This window comes from Sceloporus undulatus, chromosome 1, assembly GCF_019175285.1.
Source record: "Sceloporus undulatus isolate JIND9_A2432 ecotype Alabama chromosome 1, SceUnd_v1.1, whole genome shotgun sequence".
Lineage (NCBI taxonomy): Eukaryota > Metazoa > Chordata > Lepidosauria > Squamata > Phrynosomatidae > Sceloporus > Sceloporus undulatus.
In genome coordinates, this window is record NC_056522.1 from 324,615,201 (window position 1) to 324,634,536 (window position 19,336).

General features: G+C 38.1%; 1 protein-coding gene across 1 annotated transcript in view; it reads left to right on the top strand.

Annotated features, from left to right (window-relative positions):
- The window catches only part of FMN1 (formin 1), a 170,117-nt gene that overhangs the window by 131,209 nt on the left and 19,572 nt on the right, over positions 1 to 19,336 (top strand). Inside the window, 1 exon segment of the mRNA XM_042446233.1 lies at positions 6,278 to 6,370. Within this exon segment, the coding sequence (XP_042302167.1) occupies positions 6,278 to 6,370 (93 nt within the window).

The following is a 19,336-nucleotide window of genomic DNA, read 5'->3' on the forward strand; positions in this document are numbered from 1 at the left end:
TTTGAACTAATTAGGAAATAGTTTAAAATTAGTTTTCTTCATATTAAAGTTACATTTGAATAATGATGCTTTTGTCTAAAATGCACATGTTTTCAAATTAACTATTTAAAAAGCATACCTTTAATAACCCTGTGGTTGCATTACTCGTCAGTTTTGGAGCAGATTCTAGGAGATGCACAGCAGTGGCTGGAGATTAATTCATAAAGGATATTATCAGTGACAGATTTACAAGGGTCCATGCTGTTAAATAGTTGGGTTCACTGTCAGGATGATACCTATAAGTGCTACTGGTAGGTCCAAGTATTTGTTCAGCTATTTACTCTTATCAGCACTGAACTATTTCTAGTTTTACATTTACTTTAAAAATGACATTTAAAAATGCCAACTCCTACCTGACAGACATTGCAGTACTCCTTGCGTGAAGGTTTGTTTATACATAATGATTCTTTAGACAGATTTACAAGTGTCTGTAGAGTTTTAAAATACTATTTCCCAACAGGCATTAAGGAAAAGACACTCAGTTTTGTAAATATTTTAGTTTGTTTAGGGATTTAAAAAAAGAAGAAGTTGAGCTAAATACAGCATTAAATCTGTACAGAGTGGCAAACTGCCTATCAGCAGTTCAAGCTATGTTTAAATATTTTGTTAATGATTTCTAAGCTTTGCCGTGGGAACTATAATATACTTCTAACAACACATAAGTTGAGGATTTTTAAATAATGCTTCTTGGTACATTCCATAGCTTTAAGGAGTATAAGAAATGTTCATACTAGATTTCCACTTGATGCAACACATTCATCTAGAGAAGATAATTTCAAGTGTATTACAGCAAATTATTATGTAAACTAGCTTAGTATTTGATATTTAAACTCAATATTATACTTGAGACTATATTTGAGACCTTCTATATTAAGAAATCCCTCTTTTCATACCCAAGAGTGCAACAATTCAGTGTGACAGTCCATGCTTATGAAATAATGATGTCTAAAAGAAAAAAATTGATAAGGAAAGAAGAAAAACAACACAGGCATAAGCAGGTTAATTAGTCCGTTTTACAAAAGAAAGGGGGGAATTTGGTGGGGAGGCCCACATAATTATATAATTATGCTCTCCTAAGCTGGCTGGATACTTTTACTTACTTTTATTCACATTAAAGGTAAAGGTAAAGGTTTCCCCTTTGATAAGGTTGTCAAGTTGTGTCCAGCTGTAGGGGTGGCATTCATCCCTGTTACTAATCCAAAGAGCTAGCATTGTCAAAGACAAACCTGTGATCATGTGGCCAGCATGACTGCACAGAATGCTGTTACCTTCCCACCGAAGTGGTACCTATTTATTTACTTGCACTTTTACATATTTTCAAACTGCTAGGTTGGCAGAAGCTGGGACGAGCAACGTGAGCTCACTCTGTCATGCAGCTCTTGGGCCTTGAACTGCCAACTTAATGATTTTGCAGTCGTCAGAGTCTTAACTTGTTACATGTCTGCAATTTTTATTCTAAGTCATTCTGAGTCCCATTCATGAGAGAAAGATGAGATGTAAATCCAATCAGCCAGTCAATCTTCTGTCAGATAAAATTATCTGGAGAGAGATCAGTGCAGTCAAAGGCCAATCCCCTTCTTGGCCACTGGGGACCTAGGCAAAAGGGCAGTAAAACACGGGCATTAAAATGTCAAATCCATTAGTAGCAAAGTAATTTCCATTGAGATCCAGACAAACTCTGTCCAATGCAAGGCTAACTGTTCCTTTCTTAGGCAGAAAATGTTGAATTAATCAAGAAATTTCTGTACTGTTTTAGGTGTTGTATAGGTAACACTTGCCAACTTGGAACTGACAAATCCAACTATCCTCACAATTCATTCTGCATGTGAGCAATAAGTTGCTTAGGCTGACCAGCTATGTTAGATTAAACCCCTTGTGTATTTTTTTATGTTGTTAATTGCCGTCAAGTCACCTTCGATGTATGAATACTGGATCACTATGGCTACTTCAGTCACTCAGATGGGAAGGAAACTGTCATACCACAATTCACCTATACACTGTAATGCATCAGGACATTAGTTCATGAGTCCAATTCTAGCCACAATTGTGCTTGTTAAAGAAAAGTGAGTTGCACCTGTTTGTGAGCAGCCATTATTGCACATCTTTTCTGGGGCAGCTTCTGCCATTGTGCTCTCTTCCTGACTCCCCCTTAACCCCAATTCCCTACCTTATGCCCTACCCAGCATGTCTTGGGGGGGGGGTAGTTTATTTTTAGTTATTTTTATTTTTACCTTTTCATGCAATTCTGGAGCTCTGCTACTGTGATTCAGGGGCATCACTAAAGTGGGTGCAGTGGTGCAGTCCACACTAGATGACACCCTAAAGGTGGGTGACACCACTGTTCACCCAACCTGCATCCTTTTAAAATGCTGAAGAGATGGTGTGAGGGGGGGTGAGACTCTGTGGGAGGAGAAAAGAGAGGCCACGTTTAAAAAAAAGGAAAGAAATTCAATTTTATTCTTTTAAATTTTTCTTTAAAAACAGCACATCTTACCAAATTTTCATTTTAACCACATGAAACTATGCACATGTAAATATATTTAGGCTGCTCTTGTGATATTGTAATTTAAAGGTATGATAGCCATGTTTAAATATTTGAAAGGATGTCACATTGAGGAGGGAACAAGCTTGTTTTCTGCTGCTCCAGAGAACAGGACCCGGAACAATGGATGCAAGCTACAGGAAAAGATATTCCACCTGAACATTAGGAAGAACTTCCTGACAGTAAGGGCTGTTCGGCAGTGGAACAAACTCCCCCAGAGTGTAATGGAGTCTCCTTCCTTGGAGGTCTTTAAGCAGAGGCTAGATGGCCATCTGTTGGGGATGCTTTGATTTGGATTTCCTGCATGGCAGGGGGTTGGACTGGATGGCCCTTGTGGTCTCTTCCAACTCTAAAATTCTATGATTCTATGATTCTAACTATTACCATAACATTAAGTGGTACATGGGAATTACAATTTATGAATAACATTAGTATTAAAAAACATTACTAAGGATTGGATATGGTGTGTTATGAGAGGAGTTCAATGGCAAGGGCATGACACAATGTGTTACTGTACTGGGTGACACCAGTGATGCCACTGTTGTGAGTTTTTTAAAAAGAAAATAATAGGATTTTTTTTTTTTAAAGAAATCAAGCCTGCTTGGAAATAGCAAGCAAGAGGAGGGAATAGGGGAAGAGGAGTCAAAACTGACACAACGTGACTGTCAATATCAAAACTGTCACAGCAGTGATGTTTCACACCTGGGAACCAGTGCAACTGCAAGCTCATTGACAGGTTTCCCCCGTCAATGAAAAGGAACACCTAACCATGCTTCAGATACACAGCAGTTATGGGTCAAAGTTAGTGTGGTGCTATAAGTATCACCAAAGTTGTGTTTTTTTTCTGGTTCTAATCATGATTTAAAATTTGCATATGATAAAGTCCTCAGAGATCATGGCCTCAATCCAATGTAAGATTAATGAAGAAATATAGTGTGCTAGTAAAGTTTCAGTGTTTTATTCCATTTGTGCAAGCTGCATTTGTTTTTGTGGTCTCTAGGTGCATTAGTGCTTGTGCAACTGGTTTCATAACTAGAAATTGCATTTGATTTCACCATTGTACATAGTGTAGAACTAAATATCTACAAGCAGATAACTTGCACTAGTAGGATAAATTATTATGTACTGCACCAAATCCATAGTTACTTCAAACTGCCTTTTTATTTGTCCCCCATTTCAGACCACCAGTTTGTTATAGGCGGGTAAAAATCTCAACAAAATCCACTTAACACTAGCCCAGTTTTCTTTTTCAGTGTGTAGAGTTGGCACAGTCTGAAAAGGCTGGAACTTGCCAAAGTGGGAGAAACCTTTAGCTCTGTGTGAGATCTGACGCTTAAGTAACAATTACAATTCAAATAATTACGCTGTTTGCCCCATTGCACAATAATTTATAGCTGCTATACAGAGTACATGGAAAACAAATTTAAGAAAAAATTATCAAGAAAATTTGGACTGAATATCCCATGGGTTGGTGATATTAGATCTCCTGATCCACAGAGCTCTGCACAGTCACCCTTTTCCAAAATATCTGTACAGATTGTAGCTGTAATAGTCCCCTAGGTAATTATAGGTAGTAATGTGAATAGGGAGTTGTTCACCAAAAATCATACTCACAACTCTGGAATAGATTAAGTTACACATATTTAAAACTCTTATCCAGCCACTTATCACTCTCTTTCTCACATTACTATGTGGATAACTAGTGAAAAGTGCCTGTCTGCATTTATCTCAAGGTACCTTTTACATGCATTAGAGCTAATTAAAATAAATATTAACTGAATTATCACTGACTTACCACAAACTACACAATTCTAGAATTTTCCCCCACTTATTTTCATCACATAGTGCTACAGAGAAATTTGCAACAGGCTGTTAAAGCCAATGAAAACTATAGCATCATTACAAATTATTCATATTACTATGGCTTGTTAAGATGCCCTTATTTTACTTTTTTTTTTTTTTTTTTTTTTTTTTTTTTTTAATCCCTACATGTCTTCTCCCCTCCCTTCAACATCTTCCTTCAAATATGATTGCACCAAGATACTGATAGGTACTGATGTTCCAGTATTTGCTGTGTTTGGCTTAAAACATTTTTATAGCATTCATGAAACCAAAACCTCAGGGACAATCATACCTCAATATAAATCTATCCAGACTCCCAGGATAGGCATCTGAGACCTTCCAAGGCAATCTCATTGACAACAACAGGAATGGTCTTTTCTGTAAAGCTGCATTTTGGGTTTTTTTAATGCTCTTCACAAGGATAGTCCACAGGTTCTGATATTATCATCCTTTCAGCACCAGGGAAGTATATATCTGGGAATACACACACACAGAGAGAGAGAGAGAGAGAGAGAGTATATAGATTCCCAGACACCTGGACACTAGACGTGTGTTGCAGGTTGATGGTTTGCCATGTTCCTTATGGGTTGGTGGTGCAGATGCAAATATGAATACTGTGGAGGCACACTTTTAGTTTTTACTGGATTTAAATGATTAATAAATGCAATTGTAAAGTTATAGCTTTATTATGATTTCCATTTTTTTTTACCGATTTCCATTTTCTTGCTATATTGACAATTGTGTATGTTTTCTTTTGGAAGTCACTTTGAGACTTCTTTGATGCTGGCAAATAACTCATTAATTTAATGAATGTACCTGTGAATGGGGGAAGGCAAAGGCAAGCCCCTTTTGAACAATTTTTGCCAGGAAATCCTGTGATAGGTTTGCTTTAGGGTTTCCCTGGTGGTGCAGTGGTTAAATGCCTGCACTGCAGCCATTCACTCACAAACCCTAAGGTTGCGAGTTCAGTACCAGCCAGGGGCTCAAGCTGGACTCAGACTTGCGTCCTTCTGAGGACACTAAAATGAGTACCCAGACTGTTGGGGGGGAATTAGCTTACACTTTGTAAAATGTTTAGGGAGTGCTTAAGTGCACTGATAAGTGGTATAGAAAAGTACTGGCTATTGCTACTGCCATAAGTCGGAAACAACTTGAAGGCACACAACAAACCCATACATGAAAGCACATCTTTCCCAGTCTGTAATTTAACATTCATATAAATCAACAAGTCTGATTTTCAAGAATATGAATATAGGATCAGGGTAATAGATGTTAAATTACATAAGGAAAGAACCTTCTTACTTCTTTGTTTGTACAAAGACTGTTCCTAAAGATCTTTACTCATAAGTCAGCCCTATTTCTTGAGCCATTGGACTGTTAGACTAAACTGTTCCTTGAATCAGATTCTAAACAACTCTAAAATAAGGCACATTTTTTAGTCTTATAGTATCTTCTGGTGGTGCATTTTGGTTTGGCTAAGGAGGTCTAATTTGTGGGTGGTAAGTGTGTAGAGAATCTTGTTTCATGATATGAGATCAGACTGTGATTGGGAAGCTAAACATAATCCAAGATATTCCCGGTTGAGGAAAAATCTTTTTAAAAATGTATATTTTAATTGTCTCTTAAAGAATGCATTTGGTGTGGATCAGCAAAATCACTGCCCTTAAAGCTAATTTTCTTTTCTGTATTTTCTCAAAGAATTTAATAAATATATACCTCTCCTGTTCTGATGAAAGACAGCTCTCTCCCTTTGTATTCTTGTTTGTTTTGTATGATGTATCTGTTACTTGAGAATGTCTGAATGTATTTTTGTCTGTATAAAAAATGAATGTAAAACTGAACTTGTCCTTCCAGTTTGTGAAAAACAGATGAAAGTGGTTTTCAGAGACTCTCCTAAAGAACATCTCCAGCCCTTCCAGGATAAATTGGAAGCTTTTTACCTGAAAGGTATGTGCTTTTCAGAGCTGTTTGTTCATATGTATTCTTAAGCATTATTCACATCTATGTTGGCCTGCTTATAATTATGGCTGAGGCTAGCATAGCATGTTGGTGCCCATTATTTCCCATAAATATGGGAGGGAGATATTTTTAGCTGGCTTGGGTTTAGGTTATCTGTAAGACTGTATTCTATCATATAAACTTGCCTGGCATAGATCTCTTCAAGGGAGGCTGTCCTCCTCATTCCAACAAATTCACCAGCACTTTAGGAGCATGGGAATCAGACTTCTAGGTGGTGTTCCAAGTTTATGGAAGTCTCATCTGTAGACAGTGGTCCAAATGCAACTGCACCATAGGCAAAAGTAGCAGAATACTAACCAATGTGTTTTTGGTCCATTTACTACTAATTATAAACACAGGATATACTTTTTTCATAAGTGGTACAGCAGGGACCAAGTTCTCTTTCTTGTATAGTCAATGCCAGTAAAAACCTTATTTACATATGAAAGGTTTTCTGCCTTAATATGAATGTGCTTCATTAACTATTTATGTATTTTATTGTTGGGTTTTTTGTCTGTATTTTTATATTGGGTTGTAATATAATATATTTGGGTTGAAATTATTATTATTATTATTATTATTATTATTATTAAGATTGGTCCAGTGTTCTATTGAAAACAATACAATTTATGTATGTCCAACCTCCTCTGGATTGTATGTATGACTATCACAAACTTACTATTAGAAACACAGATCTAGTATTGTCACAGCAGTTTAATTAGAGTTCTGTCAGGGAATTCATATTGTAACTGTTGTGATTTCTATGCAAGGATATTGATATTCCCAAATGGGCAATATCTTTTAAAAATACTTTTACATTTGGTATTAAATGCTTCAGAAATCACATACAGGGTGACATGCAGTTTGATGATATGACTGGCTATGCTTAATAATTTCATTTTCCTCTGTAAAAATAACTGTTCACTTTACCATTTTGAAACCTCTAGTTTTAGCTTTGTGATCTACATAAATGTGTATTAAAACATTTAAAAGCTAGATTAAGATGGTTGATTTAATAGTGCAATTATAACACAACACATAGTAGATTGTGTCTGACATTTTATACAGAAGTTTTGATTTTCATGTGTTTTAAAATACATGTTTTTTAAATCATCAAAAATGTTACCTAGAAAGCAGACTGCTATGCATTTTACTCCAAATGTATCCCACTGAGTTCAATAAGGTTTATTCCCATGTAAATTTTCACAGGATTGCAACCTTAGACTATAAATTTCTCAACATAGATTTCAGCTCCTCACTAATGATACATTTCAGGAAAATTCAATACATGTATTAAGCTTTCCCATAAACTTAGCAGGGTTCCTGCAAGAAAAGGCTTCCACAGTGGGAGTGTTCAAGTCACAGGTATGCCTGTTCTGGTGGTCTTTTCATCTCATTTAATTAGCAGTTTATATTTATGGCTCCAGCAGCAAGTGAGCTTGAGAAAGCGCTGTGTATATGTGCACATTAACACCAGCAGTCTTCCACACTTTCATATGAGTGTATGTATATATAGCTTTCTACTAAACTCTCTACACCATTCTTCTGTTCAAAATAGGCCACCCTAAATAACAAACAAAAAAAACATTAAAGAGCAAGGGCTTAGTTACATTGGTTCATATTTTCCCAGCAATTTTGTAAATGGCTTTGGCAGTATCTGTTTGGGGAGAAGTGTTCAGACATTGCCGAAGAAGGTAATAATTACCTACTTGTTTAACATCCAAAAAAAAAGACATATGAAGGCATAGTTCTGAGTTACATCTGTGTCTGTCACCAAGAGAATTCCAGTCCTTCACTGCAGTTGCTATTAAACTATGGCTTTAAATCTGTATATGCTAATAGTACATATTATGTTTGTCTTAGAATTGTTTCTCAGAACTTCAGTTCAGCTCAACTCAGTGTCATGCTTCTAATGGCATGAATCTACGTGCTGGAAGATTTAAGACATATTCTCAAATATATGTATCTATGTACCCAGTTCCTATAGTAAATTCAGAAAGATCTTTAGATCCTGTCCATGATTGTTCACAAATTGGGCTTACTTTTTCAGGTTTTCTTGCTCACTCTCTCTCTCTGTCACACACACACACACACACACACACACACACAATAGACAAAAATGTAACAAATTTAAACAGTTTGAAAGGTTAAAATAATTTAAAACCATACATAAATGGATATTGGGGAAGAAATGAATTAGGACCCGGAGACTTCAAGAAAAACTCACATTATATTTGTCACAAGAATGAACCCAACGTCAATGTCATTTGGGCCTTTAAGGGGATGATAACATCACTGCAGAGAAGTCCTGGACCTATGCTTTTCCACTGTGCATTGCTTCTACTGGTTAGAGATAGAGGAAGGCCTCTGTTGCAGACCTCAATACTTGGATGCTTATAGGAAGAGGCATTCCTTCAAAGGTTGGAATCCCAAACTTTTTAGGGCTCTGTATGTCATTGCCAGCACCTTGAATTCAGATTTGTTATACTGGCAGCCAATGCAATTTTTTGAGACTGATATTGTGTGGTTTCTGGTACTCTGGTAAACAGTACAGCAGTCTAATCAGAATGTTACTAATGCATGCACTACTGTTGCTATTATCCCTGTCTATGAGAGGCTGCACCTGGTGCACCACTTGAAGCCAAGCATTCTGTGCGACAGAATCTAGTTGTGCCTCCAGCAACAGAGACTGATCTAGAATAATTCTCAAATTATGCCTCTGCTCCCTCAGGAGGAGTCAGGAATAATCAACAGAGTGCCCTATCTTACTGAGCTTTGTGAAGTCGAAGGTTTTCATGGCCGGCATCCATAGTTTTTTGTGGGGTTTTTGGGCTATGTGGCCATGTTCTAGAAGAACATCTTCCAGAACATGGCCATATAGCCAGAAAAAAACACCAAAAAATTACTGAGATTTGATTTTGGTTTATTGGCCCTCATCCAGCCTTTTTCAATTCTGCTCCAGCACCTGAAAAGCCAAGGGCTAACTCTGGGCCACAGCAGACGAGCAGGAAAAAAATGGCTCAATCCTGGGTTTTCTGAAAGTAGTTTGTATCCCTGCTGTCCACATTGCCTACTCTCAAAGCATGGACTATCTGGTTTGTGTATGTTGTAACTACATCCATTGCATTATTGGTGATTGTGTTTTTGTTTTGCTGCAGTCCCATACTGGCACTATATTTTTTATATGCTGGTGCAATAATGTACATTTTCCACTTAGAGTCACAGCAATTTTTTTTTTGCTCTGCTAGCCCCAGAGCTCGGCTTCATTTCACTTTCAGCCCAGTTTCACCTCGTGCGTTGTCTAAACAGCCAGACTTCAAAGCAATTGGAAGCCGCTTTATTTGGCCAGTGCAGACAACTCCTCTGACAACAAAGCAAAAGGACTGTCATCAGCATCCTGATGGCAGCATCCTACCCCAAAACTCCTGATGAACTCACTCAGCAGCTTCATATAGATACTGTACAGCTTTGAGGATTAAGAGCAGAGATGCATTTTTATTGGCTATAATGACTGTAAGATGGTTACTGCTAGAAAATATATTGCTTCCCTTACCTCATTAAATGGAGCATCACCATAAAGTAGATTTCTGTCTCAGACTTTCTTATACAGTGACAGTTGTTTTAAAAAAAACCTGTTATTTTCACATTTGATTCACTAAAATTTCACTTACACATGGCATTCACACATAACCAGCATGGAGGAAGTGAACAAAAATTACTTATTATAATTTGCTACAGAAGAGGCAGAATTTGCTAGCTATCTGAGGCCAGCTGTTCCTACTTGTAAAGGACTGATCTGGGAAGAAATTCCTGGATATTTGTTAACCAAATTATGATATGTCACATAACTATTTTTAATTACTGGATATTTTTTGTGGTAGAAACATAGTGAAATAGTCAAAGTAATCAGAAATATGCTTCACAATTCATCAATTTTTCCATCCATGGCATATGTTTCTAGTGAAACAGATTGGTTAAATAACTGTAATTTCCATGTTTTAAAAATTCCATTTGTTACTAAGCATTTATTGAGATCCTGATTTTCATTGCCTCATTCATAAGCATTTTGATCTGTCTTTACATGGCCATGAATTGGAACATCTGCAGGCAACTGGAAAAATGTTAGAGATGCCAGAGATAGGACATGACAGCAGCAGTATTATGAGTATTAGAATGAAACACTACTGAAATGTCCTTTGGAACATTGATGCTTATTCACCCCTGTTGTTATTGTCTGCAGTTGGGGAAAGACACTTGCTGTCTATAAACATTGACAGATTATATTAAATCATTCTTCCCTCTTGAAGTTACAGGGTGTACCAGCCATGGCGTTGCTAGTGTTTTCCAAATAAATGTGTGTGGGGGGGGGGAGCTATCCAGATGATTGCTTAATTTTTCATAGTTGTGTTGTGCATGTAGAGATCAAACTCGTACAAGTTAACTCATATGAAGCATCTGGTTTCAGATTAACTGCCATTTTTGACCAACAATTGACTACTTTTCTATGTTAGAGAATAGAAGCAATCACAGTAAATTGTTCCTATCTATTATATTATACTCAGTTCTAGCCACAATGAATTGACTACTGCAGTTACCTTCTTCATAGGTATTCTTTTAAAATACCATTTATACTGATTCATCTCCATTTTTTCTGTTTTAAATATAAGGAATTATGTAATGATACTTATGGTGATTGTTTAATGAAGATGGATGCACTGATTAATTTACACTGTTTGAATTATTTTTTAGTTCTGGTTGAAAAAAAGGCTTGTTTAGGTACTAAACTAAGCCTAAATTAGCCATGATTATAACATGTCTATACAAAAGCTGGTACAAGGGATCTGGAGGTGTACCGTATATACTCAACTATAAGTTGAGAAATTGACTCCAAATTTCTAGGTGGACTTATACATAGGGCAATACTGTCTTTCAACCAAGCCCCTCCCCAGCTGGGCTGCCTCCATTGTGGAAAGTCCAGCTGGGGACAGGCTGGGAAGGGTGATGAGTTTCCCTGTAGCCTCTCTCCAGCTGGGCTTCTTCCATGGAGACAGGCCCAGCTGGGGAGAGCCTGGGAAGGGCGATGGATGGCCCTGGAGCCTCTCCCCAACCTGGTTGCTTCCACAACCAGGAAGGACGACTTGCTCTCTTGATCCCTGCCCCTCATGGTTGACAGCTCAGGGGGGAGATGTGGTGCGACTAATGTTGCATCACATAATTAATACATCTCTAAGTGAGGGTCAGTTTCCATCCAAATTAAAATTAGCAGGGGTTAAACCCCTGCTAAAGAAGCCCTCCTTAGACCCCCTGCTCCATAATAATTATAGACCCATCTCGCTGCTACCTTTTTTGGGGAAGGTGATCGAGAGAGCAGTCGCCTTCCAGCTTCAGTCGATCTTGGACGACACCGATTTTCTGGACCCATTTCAAACCAGCTTCCGGGCGGGCTATGGAGTTGAGACTGCCATGGTCGCCTTAGTTGATGATCTCCGTCTGGGCATGGACAGGGGGAGCGTGTCTCTGTTGGTGCTTTTGGACATCTCAGCGGCCTTCGATACCATCGACCATGGTATCCTTCTGGGACGCCTGAGGGAGTTGGGAATTGGGGGCACTGCTTTGCAGTGGTTCCGTTCCTACCTCTCGGGCAGATCCCAGATGGTGGAGCTGGGGGACTGTCGCTCCGATAGGAGGGCCCTTACATCTGGTGTCCCTCAAGGAGCGATTTTGTCCCCTATGCTATTCAACATTTACATGAAGCCACTGGGAGAGATCATCCGGAGACATGGGGCGCGGTGTTATCAGTACGCTGATGACACCCAGATAATTTTCTCTATGTCTCCGACTGATGCAGTAACTAAGGATGGCATCTCTCCTCTAGATGCCTGCTTGGCGTCGGTAATGGGCTGGATGAGGGAGAACAAACTCAGCGTGAATCCAGGGAAAACGGAAGTACTGGTGATAGGTTCCCCGGTTTCGGGTGGCGAGATCTGTCACCCGGTCCTGAATGGGGTCACGCTCCCCCCTGAAGGACTCGGTGCGCAGCTTGGGAGTGCTCCTTGATTCGTCGCTTCAGCTGACTTCTCAGGTGGATGCGACGGTCAGGAGTGCTTGCTATCAGCTTCGGCTGATACGCCAGCTGCGTCCCTACCTGGACCGAAAGGACCTAGAAACTGTTGTACATGCTTTGGTAACCTCTCGATTAGATTTCTGCAATGTGCTCTACATGGGGCAACCCTTGTACCAAACTCGGAAGCTGCAATTGGTGCAGAATATGGCAGCTAGATTGGTCGCTGGTAGTTCCAGGTCAGACCATGTAACACCTATTTTAAAAGATCTTCACTGGCTGCCTATTCGCTTCCGAGCTCAATACAAGGTGTTGGTTTTGACCTATAAAGCCCTAAATGGCTTGGGCCCAGGGTACTTAGAGGACCGCCTCTCCCCATATAATCCGCCTCGCACACTCAGAACTTCTGGGAGTAAACTATTGGAGGTCCCTAGATCCAACTATATACGGACCTCGCAGAGGGCCTTTACTATTGCTGCCCCCTCCCTATGGAATAAGCTCCCTGCAGAGCTTCGCACCGCCACCTCGTTAGCTGTTTTTAAAAAACAGTTGAAAACATACTTGTTTCGGTTGGCCTTCCCACCTTAATTTGTCTATTTATTTTCCTGCCCCCTTTCTCCCATCTTCTCCCCCTCTTTTTGACCCGGATTGATGTCTCACTCTGCCCCTGATACGTGTATTTCCCATTTTATTGTTTTCCTGTTCCTGTTTTTGTTTTTGTAATAATGTTTTTAACTGTTATATTGGATTTTAACCTGTATTGTAATGTTTTTATAAATCTTGTAAGCCGCCCTGATCATTTTTTATGGAAGGGCGGGGTATAAATAAAATTTATTATTTATTATTATTACAAGAAACAGACCATCTGGGGAGACACTGGGAAGGGAGACTGATTGCCAGCAGCCTGTCCCCAGCTGGTCTGCCTCCCAAAGTCTGACCCTTGACATATCAGCAGGTCATATTTGTGGCCAGAAAAGTTGACCTCGGTGCCTCACAATGTCACTACTTACAGGGACCAGTCTCCTAGCATCCCCATTTTTCTTCAGATTGGAAATTCATTACTGTAGAGAATAATCTCTCTGCTAGGTCCATGTGCAAAATTTAGGATTACATCCAGTCTTAATTCCAAATAGAGTGGGTCCATTGGAAGGAACAAAGCTTGCTAGCCAAATAAATTACATTGAATTCAGTGGGTCTGCTCTAAGCATGTCTAAAGCTGGACTTAATCCAATTTCCAACTTTTTAGCCCCAACAAACTCTCTGTACATGTGGATAATCACTGCTTATTTGGGGGGGAAAAGTCTGCATTCCCCTAAAAATATGAGCCAACCTCTTCTAAGATACTCAACAATGTTGCAAAATGCACCCTGCTCCTGGCAATTACCCATCCCAGAGCTAAGTAAATATCCATTTATTTTATAACTGGATTATCCTCCCCACCCACAAACAAAGATAGGTAGATCCTCTAACCCAAATTGGCTTCTGTTGCCTTGCTTTGCCTGATCCTTCTCCAGACATGACACTATAGTGCCCATTTAAGGAACTCGGTGTTTATTTAAAGTACAAGTTTGAAATTCGATGAGGAGGGGTCTTTTATAGTCTAAAATAAAAAAATGTTGCTTTGGCCTGTTACAGACAGCCAAAATAAAGCTGCTTCAAGTCACTTTGGAGGTATGGTATTTCAATGATGCATGAGTCCTAAGAGTCTGGAAGTTTCACCAAAGCTGCACTCCAGTCCTTACAACTTTTGGACTCTTAGGACGCATGTATCATTGAAATACCATACCTCCAAAGTGACTCGAAGCAGCTTTATTTTGGCTGTCTGTAACAGGCCCTAGTTTTTATTGCTTTTCTTGTTGCCTGCAGGCCTATGGTCACTAGAAATTAGGTCTGGTGAGCCCAAGGCAATAGGTTTCATGCTTTTCCTCACATACAACATATACTCTTTCCTAGAAAGGAAAATGTAGACTAGTGACTCTAACATTATTACTTCCTCCACAGCACACTGCATATCCTTTAAATATCTTTACCTGCTGAAGAAATGTTGGTTTCAAAAGGTAGCACTGAAATGTTTATGCTTTTTACTGCTGTTTTTGGATTAATGCAAACATTACCACAACGTGGACTTTGGAATTTATTTATTTATTTTTGTCATCATGCTACCTCTGTACTAGTATGTTGGTTTATGAATTACATGCATGTTAAATGTGGGTTTACTTTCAGTGTCTTTTTTTTTTTTTGGTCCAATTAGTCTATTGGCTAATATCTCTGAAATAAGAGATACAGGCAGGTTCTGTAGCAATAAACAGTCTTATATTATTGATTGTCTTCTAGTGACAGACATTTTAATTCTAGTTATCTCTTCCATATTAGTAGAATCTGAACAAAGAGTAGCCCTATCCAGCACAGACCCCATTCTAAGCAAACCTTTTCTTTGGCTCAGCTTTAGGTTGCTATGAGTGTAAAGTACCTTTTCTTTTCTAAATAAGAACCTGGTTCACCACTGATTCCTTCAGCTGGAATGAGTTTGTGTCATTTTTGGTATTGTCCAACTATGTGCTGGGCAGCTGGGGTCATCCTGGCTACTCTGTGTGTTTGTAGGGTTGTGTGTTTTTTTGATAATGTAATTTAGGGATTCAGCAGGAATGTATATTTCATTGAGGATAGTTCCTATCTACTGAATGGAATTGCAACTTCACTCCTTTTCTGAATAGACACACACATTGTACAGAACTAAGTAATAAGAGAATTATTATTATTATTATTAAACTTTATTTCTATAGCGCTGTAATTATACACAGCGCTGTACAAAATCGGTAAAATTAGGAGTAAATAAAAGCCTGCCCAAGGCATACATTCTAAGATAATAACAATTAAAAGAGGAATAGATAAAATTACCATATAGAAAGGAAAAAACAGATTAAAAACATCAAATATCAAACAAATCACATCACATCAAATATTGTCAGAGAAGCATTTGCTAGTGGCCTATTTTTGTACATTGAGGTACAATTCACATTTGACAATATTATTGGCATTAAATTCTTACAAACCATTTCTAAAACTGGATGGTTTTTCAAATGCCTCTTTCCCAATAAAATGAAAGGCTGTCAAAAAGCATTCACTTATATTTGTTAAGATTCTAGATTTTTTTGTGCTATTGTTATGTACATACACACTCTTGTACACACATTTTCATTCATGCTTTTAAACTGTTCATTGTGTTAGCATGCACTGAGTGAAACAGAAAGAGAGTGCGCGCAAAGAAACAGATGTGCTCCATATAAAATACACCATAAATCTTGTCTCCCAATTTTTTTTGCTCCAAACTCTCTGTCACAAACTGTCAAATATCCAATTTTCATTATGGTATAAAATGTTCATTTTCTGACATGGCGCCAACCACCATATGCCAGAATAAAGTCAGTAACCAGCAATAAAAAGGCAACATAAGCACCTTTGAAATGGTACAAAGCAATTAACAGTGGGAAAAAGTCTATATAAATCTATGGAGAATTAATCTCAGGTTTGCCACTATCCTGCTGTGCATTTACAATGAGCCTCTGCTCCCGACCACCAGAGGTGGCTTACTTTGTAAAAGGAAAATGCCCTAATGAGGAAGGGGAACTATATGAAACCAAAAGCTGCTGTTCTTTATATTCATTTTCCTTGCCCCTTTAAGTATTCTTCAAAATTTTAGTTTGGATATGTTTTGATCTATGAAGGTCCAACACATCTTGCACGCTTGTATTTTTGTCTGATCATATGAAGTCAATCTTTACAAAGCCCACTGAGCAGAAACAACCTCAGTTTCATAAATCATTGTAAGTATCCCACAAGAGGAGGTAGTCCCATGCTTTTTATTTTTTTATTTTCTAAAATACTTCAAACAGTTTATTCTGTTCTTTCATACAATTACCGATTCTCTAACATTCAAGTCTAACAACCAATTTACTTGTTAGTTTGGTATTTACAACAGTCTCATGATTTAGAGAAGACCTGATTCCTATTCTCATTGGCCATCATTCATTTGGGCACTTGTCCCTCAATAAGAATGTGCTGATGTCTTCTTTTCTTTTCCCTTTCTTTTACAGTAGAAGAGTGTAGCTTTACTAAATCTGCCTACTTCATTTTGTGAAATGAAGAACAGATTGGTTTTAAACTTAGACTGTTTAAAAGACATTAAAACTGATTTTCCAGTTTCCTAAACTCTTTGGGCATGTTTAATGATCTTAGAAAGTTCAACCAAAAACTTTCTATTTGGAATACAAAAAAAAAATGGAAAGCATACATTTCTGTTATCTTAAATAATAAATGTGTCTCAAGGTTACTGCTGATAACCAAGAATGGGAAGTAATGAATGATTAATGTAAATGTAAATTTATATTAACTGTACAATTTTAACATACACAAGAGCCATTTGGGGGAAAATGTTTTTGTAGTATTCTAGTGCTCTTTAAAAAATAGGCATTTGAATTTTGTAGTAGCCTTTTAAAGATGGTAAATTTTGAGAAACACATCCACTTCTGAGAGCACCAGTATTTTAGGGCCTTATTGCACTCTTCTCCCACTAACATAGCATTGTTTTCAGAAGCACTGCAGTAGGGATTGCCCCCCTTCTCTGTCTCACCTTCATAATCTTTCCAACACTGCAGTCTTCATTTGTGCTACAACTGTAACACATGCAGCATTTGGCACTGACCACCCAATACCACCACACTTCCTAGTTTAGTGCACACATAACACACACAGATTTCCCCCCCCAACAAAAAAATATAAATTAAAAGTAGATCTAAGTTTTAAAAGCCCTTTTTTTTACTTGTAGGGGGAGAGAATTTCTTGATTCAGGATACACTTGATTAATTACTGGCAGATGAAAGCCATCTACTAAATTAATGATTAATCTGCCAGCAATTAATTGTTTGATCAGTTAGGAACAGGCAAAACAATCAAATAAATGCTGCTTTAATTGTAAGACTCTTTTCTGCTGACATTTAGAGGTATGTTTGTGTGTGTGATTGTATGTGTGTGTTTTCCTGGGCGAGAGAGAGTCAGACTTGGGAACTGAGTTACTCCGCTGGAAAAGGAGCTGGAGGACACTAAGCAAAGTTTCTCTTTCTCGGCTTCCACTCCTTTTAATTCCCCCCATCCACAGACTACCCCCCTGCCCACCCAGCATAAAAGCACAATTGAATTTTTACACAGGTAACTGTAGCACCACAGAAGCAGGAAATGAGATCATTAATGGGTTTTTTGTGTTAATAAAAAGAAACAGTTTCCAAACAAACTTCCATGAGATAACAACAGAAAACCAACAACACTGTGTGATAAGGCTGGGGCAATAGCAGGACTAATGCATTGCTATGACATTATAATGTTGTGATGTAATAAGGCTCATATTGATAAAGAGAAGGTACTCCTTAAAAACATAATTTAAAATATAATCTTTCATCATCTTAGCTCAAACTTCCTTTAAAAAACATTCTTTCAAAAGTTTCTTCTTTTAAAAAAATGCTGTTTATATTAAAAGACATAACTGTGTAGTAAACTAACGTAGACTATTTTGATTGACTTATAGGCAGTGTTATCCATTTTTAAACAAAGATGTCCAAAAATATGTAGACTCCGAGAAGACTTACTAGGATGGATAAGTCAAATGTTAGGCTAAAAAGTCCACTTCAGGGGGCACTATTATTAATTTCTGCCTAATATAGATCTAGTAGCACATATGTTACCACTGCAAGGCTAGACATAGATAAAGTAGGGAAAACATCAGACTATGGGGTGAAACAGACAGTCAAAATTAGCAGGATTCTGGACGGCACCAAAACTGTGCTACAAGACTAATAGAGAGCTGGATTTTTCCACTTCCTTCCAGAAAGTGTACACTGTTGCATGTACATATAAATGCACCAATGCCAGGGCAGCTGTAAAGGGCACTCTTTCCAAACTCTAACCCTAATTGTGCATGTAAATGCCCCATTGCAGTTGTGCATTTAAAAGGGATGGTACTGCCTTACCCAAGAATGGCAATGCCCAAAAGAGAAACCATGACATCTCTCATGAAGATGAGTACAATATACACAAAACAGACAATCAAAGAAGTGGCAGGGGTAAAAGGGGAGGTGAAGGGGGCATCACTTTTAAAATCACTAGTTGTTTGGGAACTGAACATTTTAAAAAATCTTCTGTTGCATGATCCACAGAGGATTTCAGGCTTTGCAACATGTCCCATTGCCATTTGAGTTGTGGCTATTAAGATGGCTTTCTCAGTTGCTAACAGTGGAAGTCTTTAACTCAGGAGGATTGCATGCCTTCGTCTTGATGTATCACTGTCTATTTAAAGACCCAGTTGTTTAATTTTGCTTCTGGCTTGCACTTTAAGTGATATAGTTCTCCCTAATTATATACTATTTAGAGAGCCTATAAGAGAGGGGATCAGGTATTACATCAGTCCAAGACACAGGGAACCAAGGAGCAGTTCCTGCATTTCTGACAGTCCTTTGTCTCCCTCCCACCCACCCAAAAAAGCCCTCACAGCCCCCTTCCATTATTTTACATATAATTTTAATGTAAACATTTTGCTCTATATGTTATAGAGCTAATTGACTGTGGAAGTTTTAAAGGGTTAAATTATTTTTGTAATTTGATGGCTATAACCTGTATTTGGTTGTCATGAATAAACTGTACTAGTACTATGGTGTCAATATTTTACATATTCATTGGTTTATAAAGGTTAGCAAACATGTAGGCCTTCAGATATTTTCTTGGCTTTTTAGCTGGATCTGTCTATTTTTCCTATGAAACAAACAAAACATTTTACCCTGCATAATCCTAAAGTTGACTACTTTGCT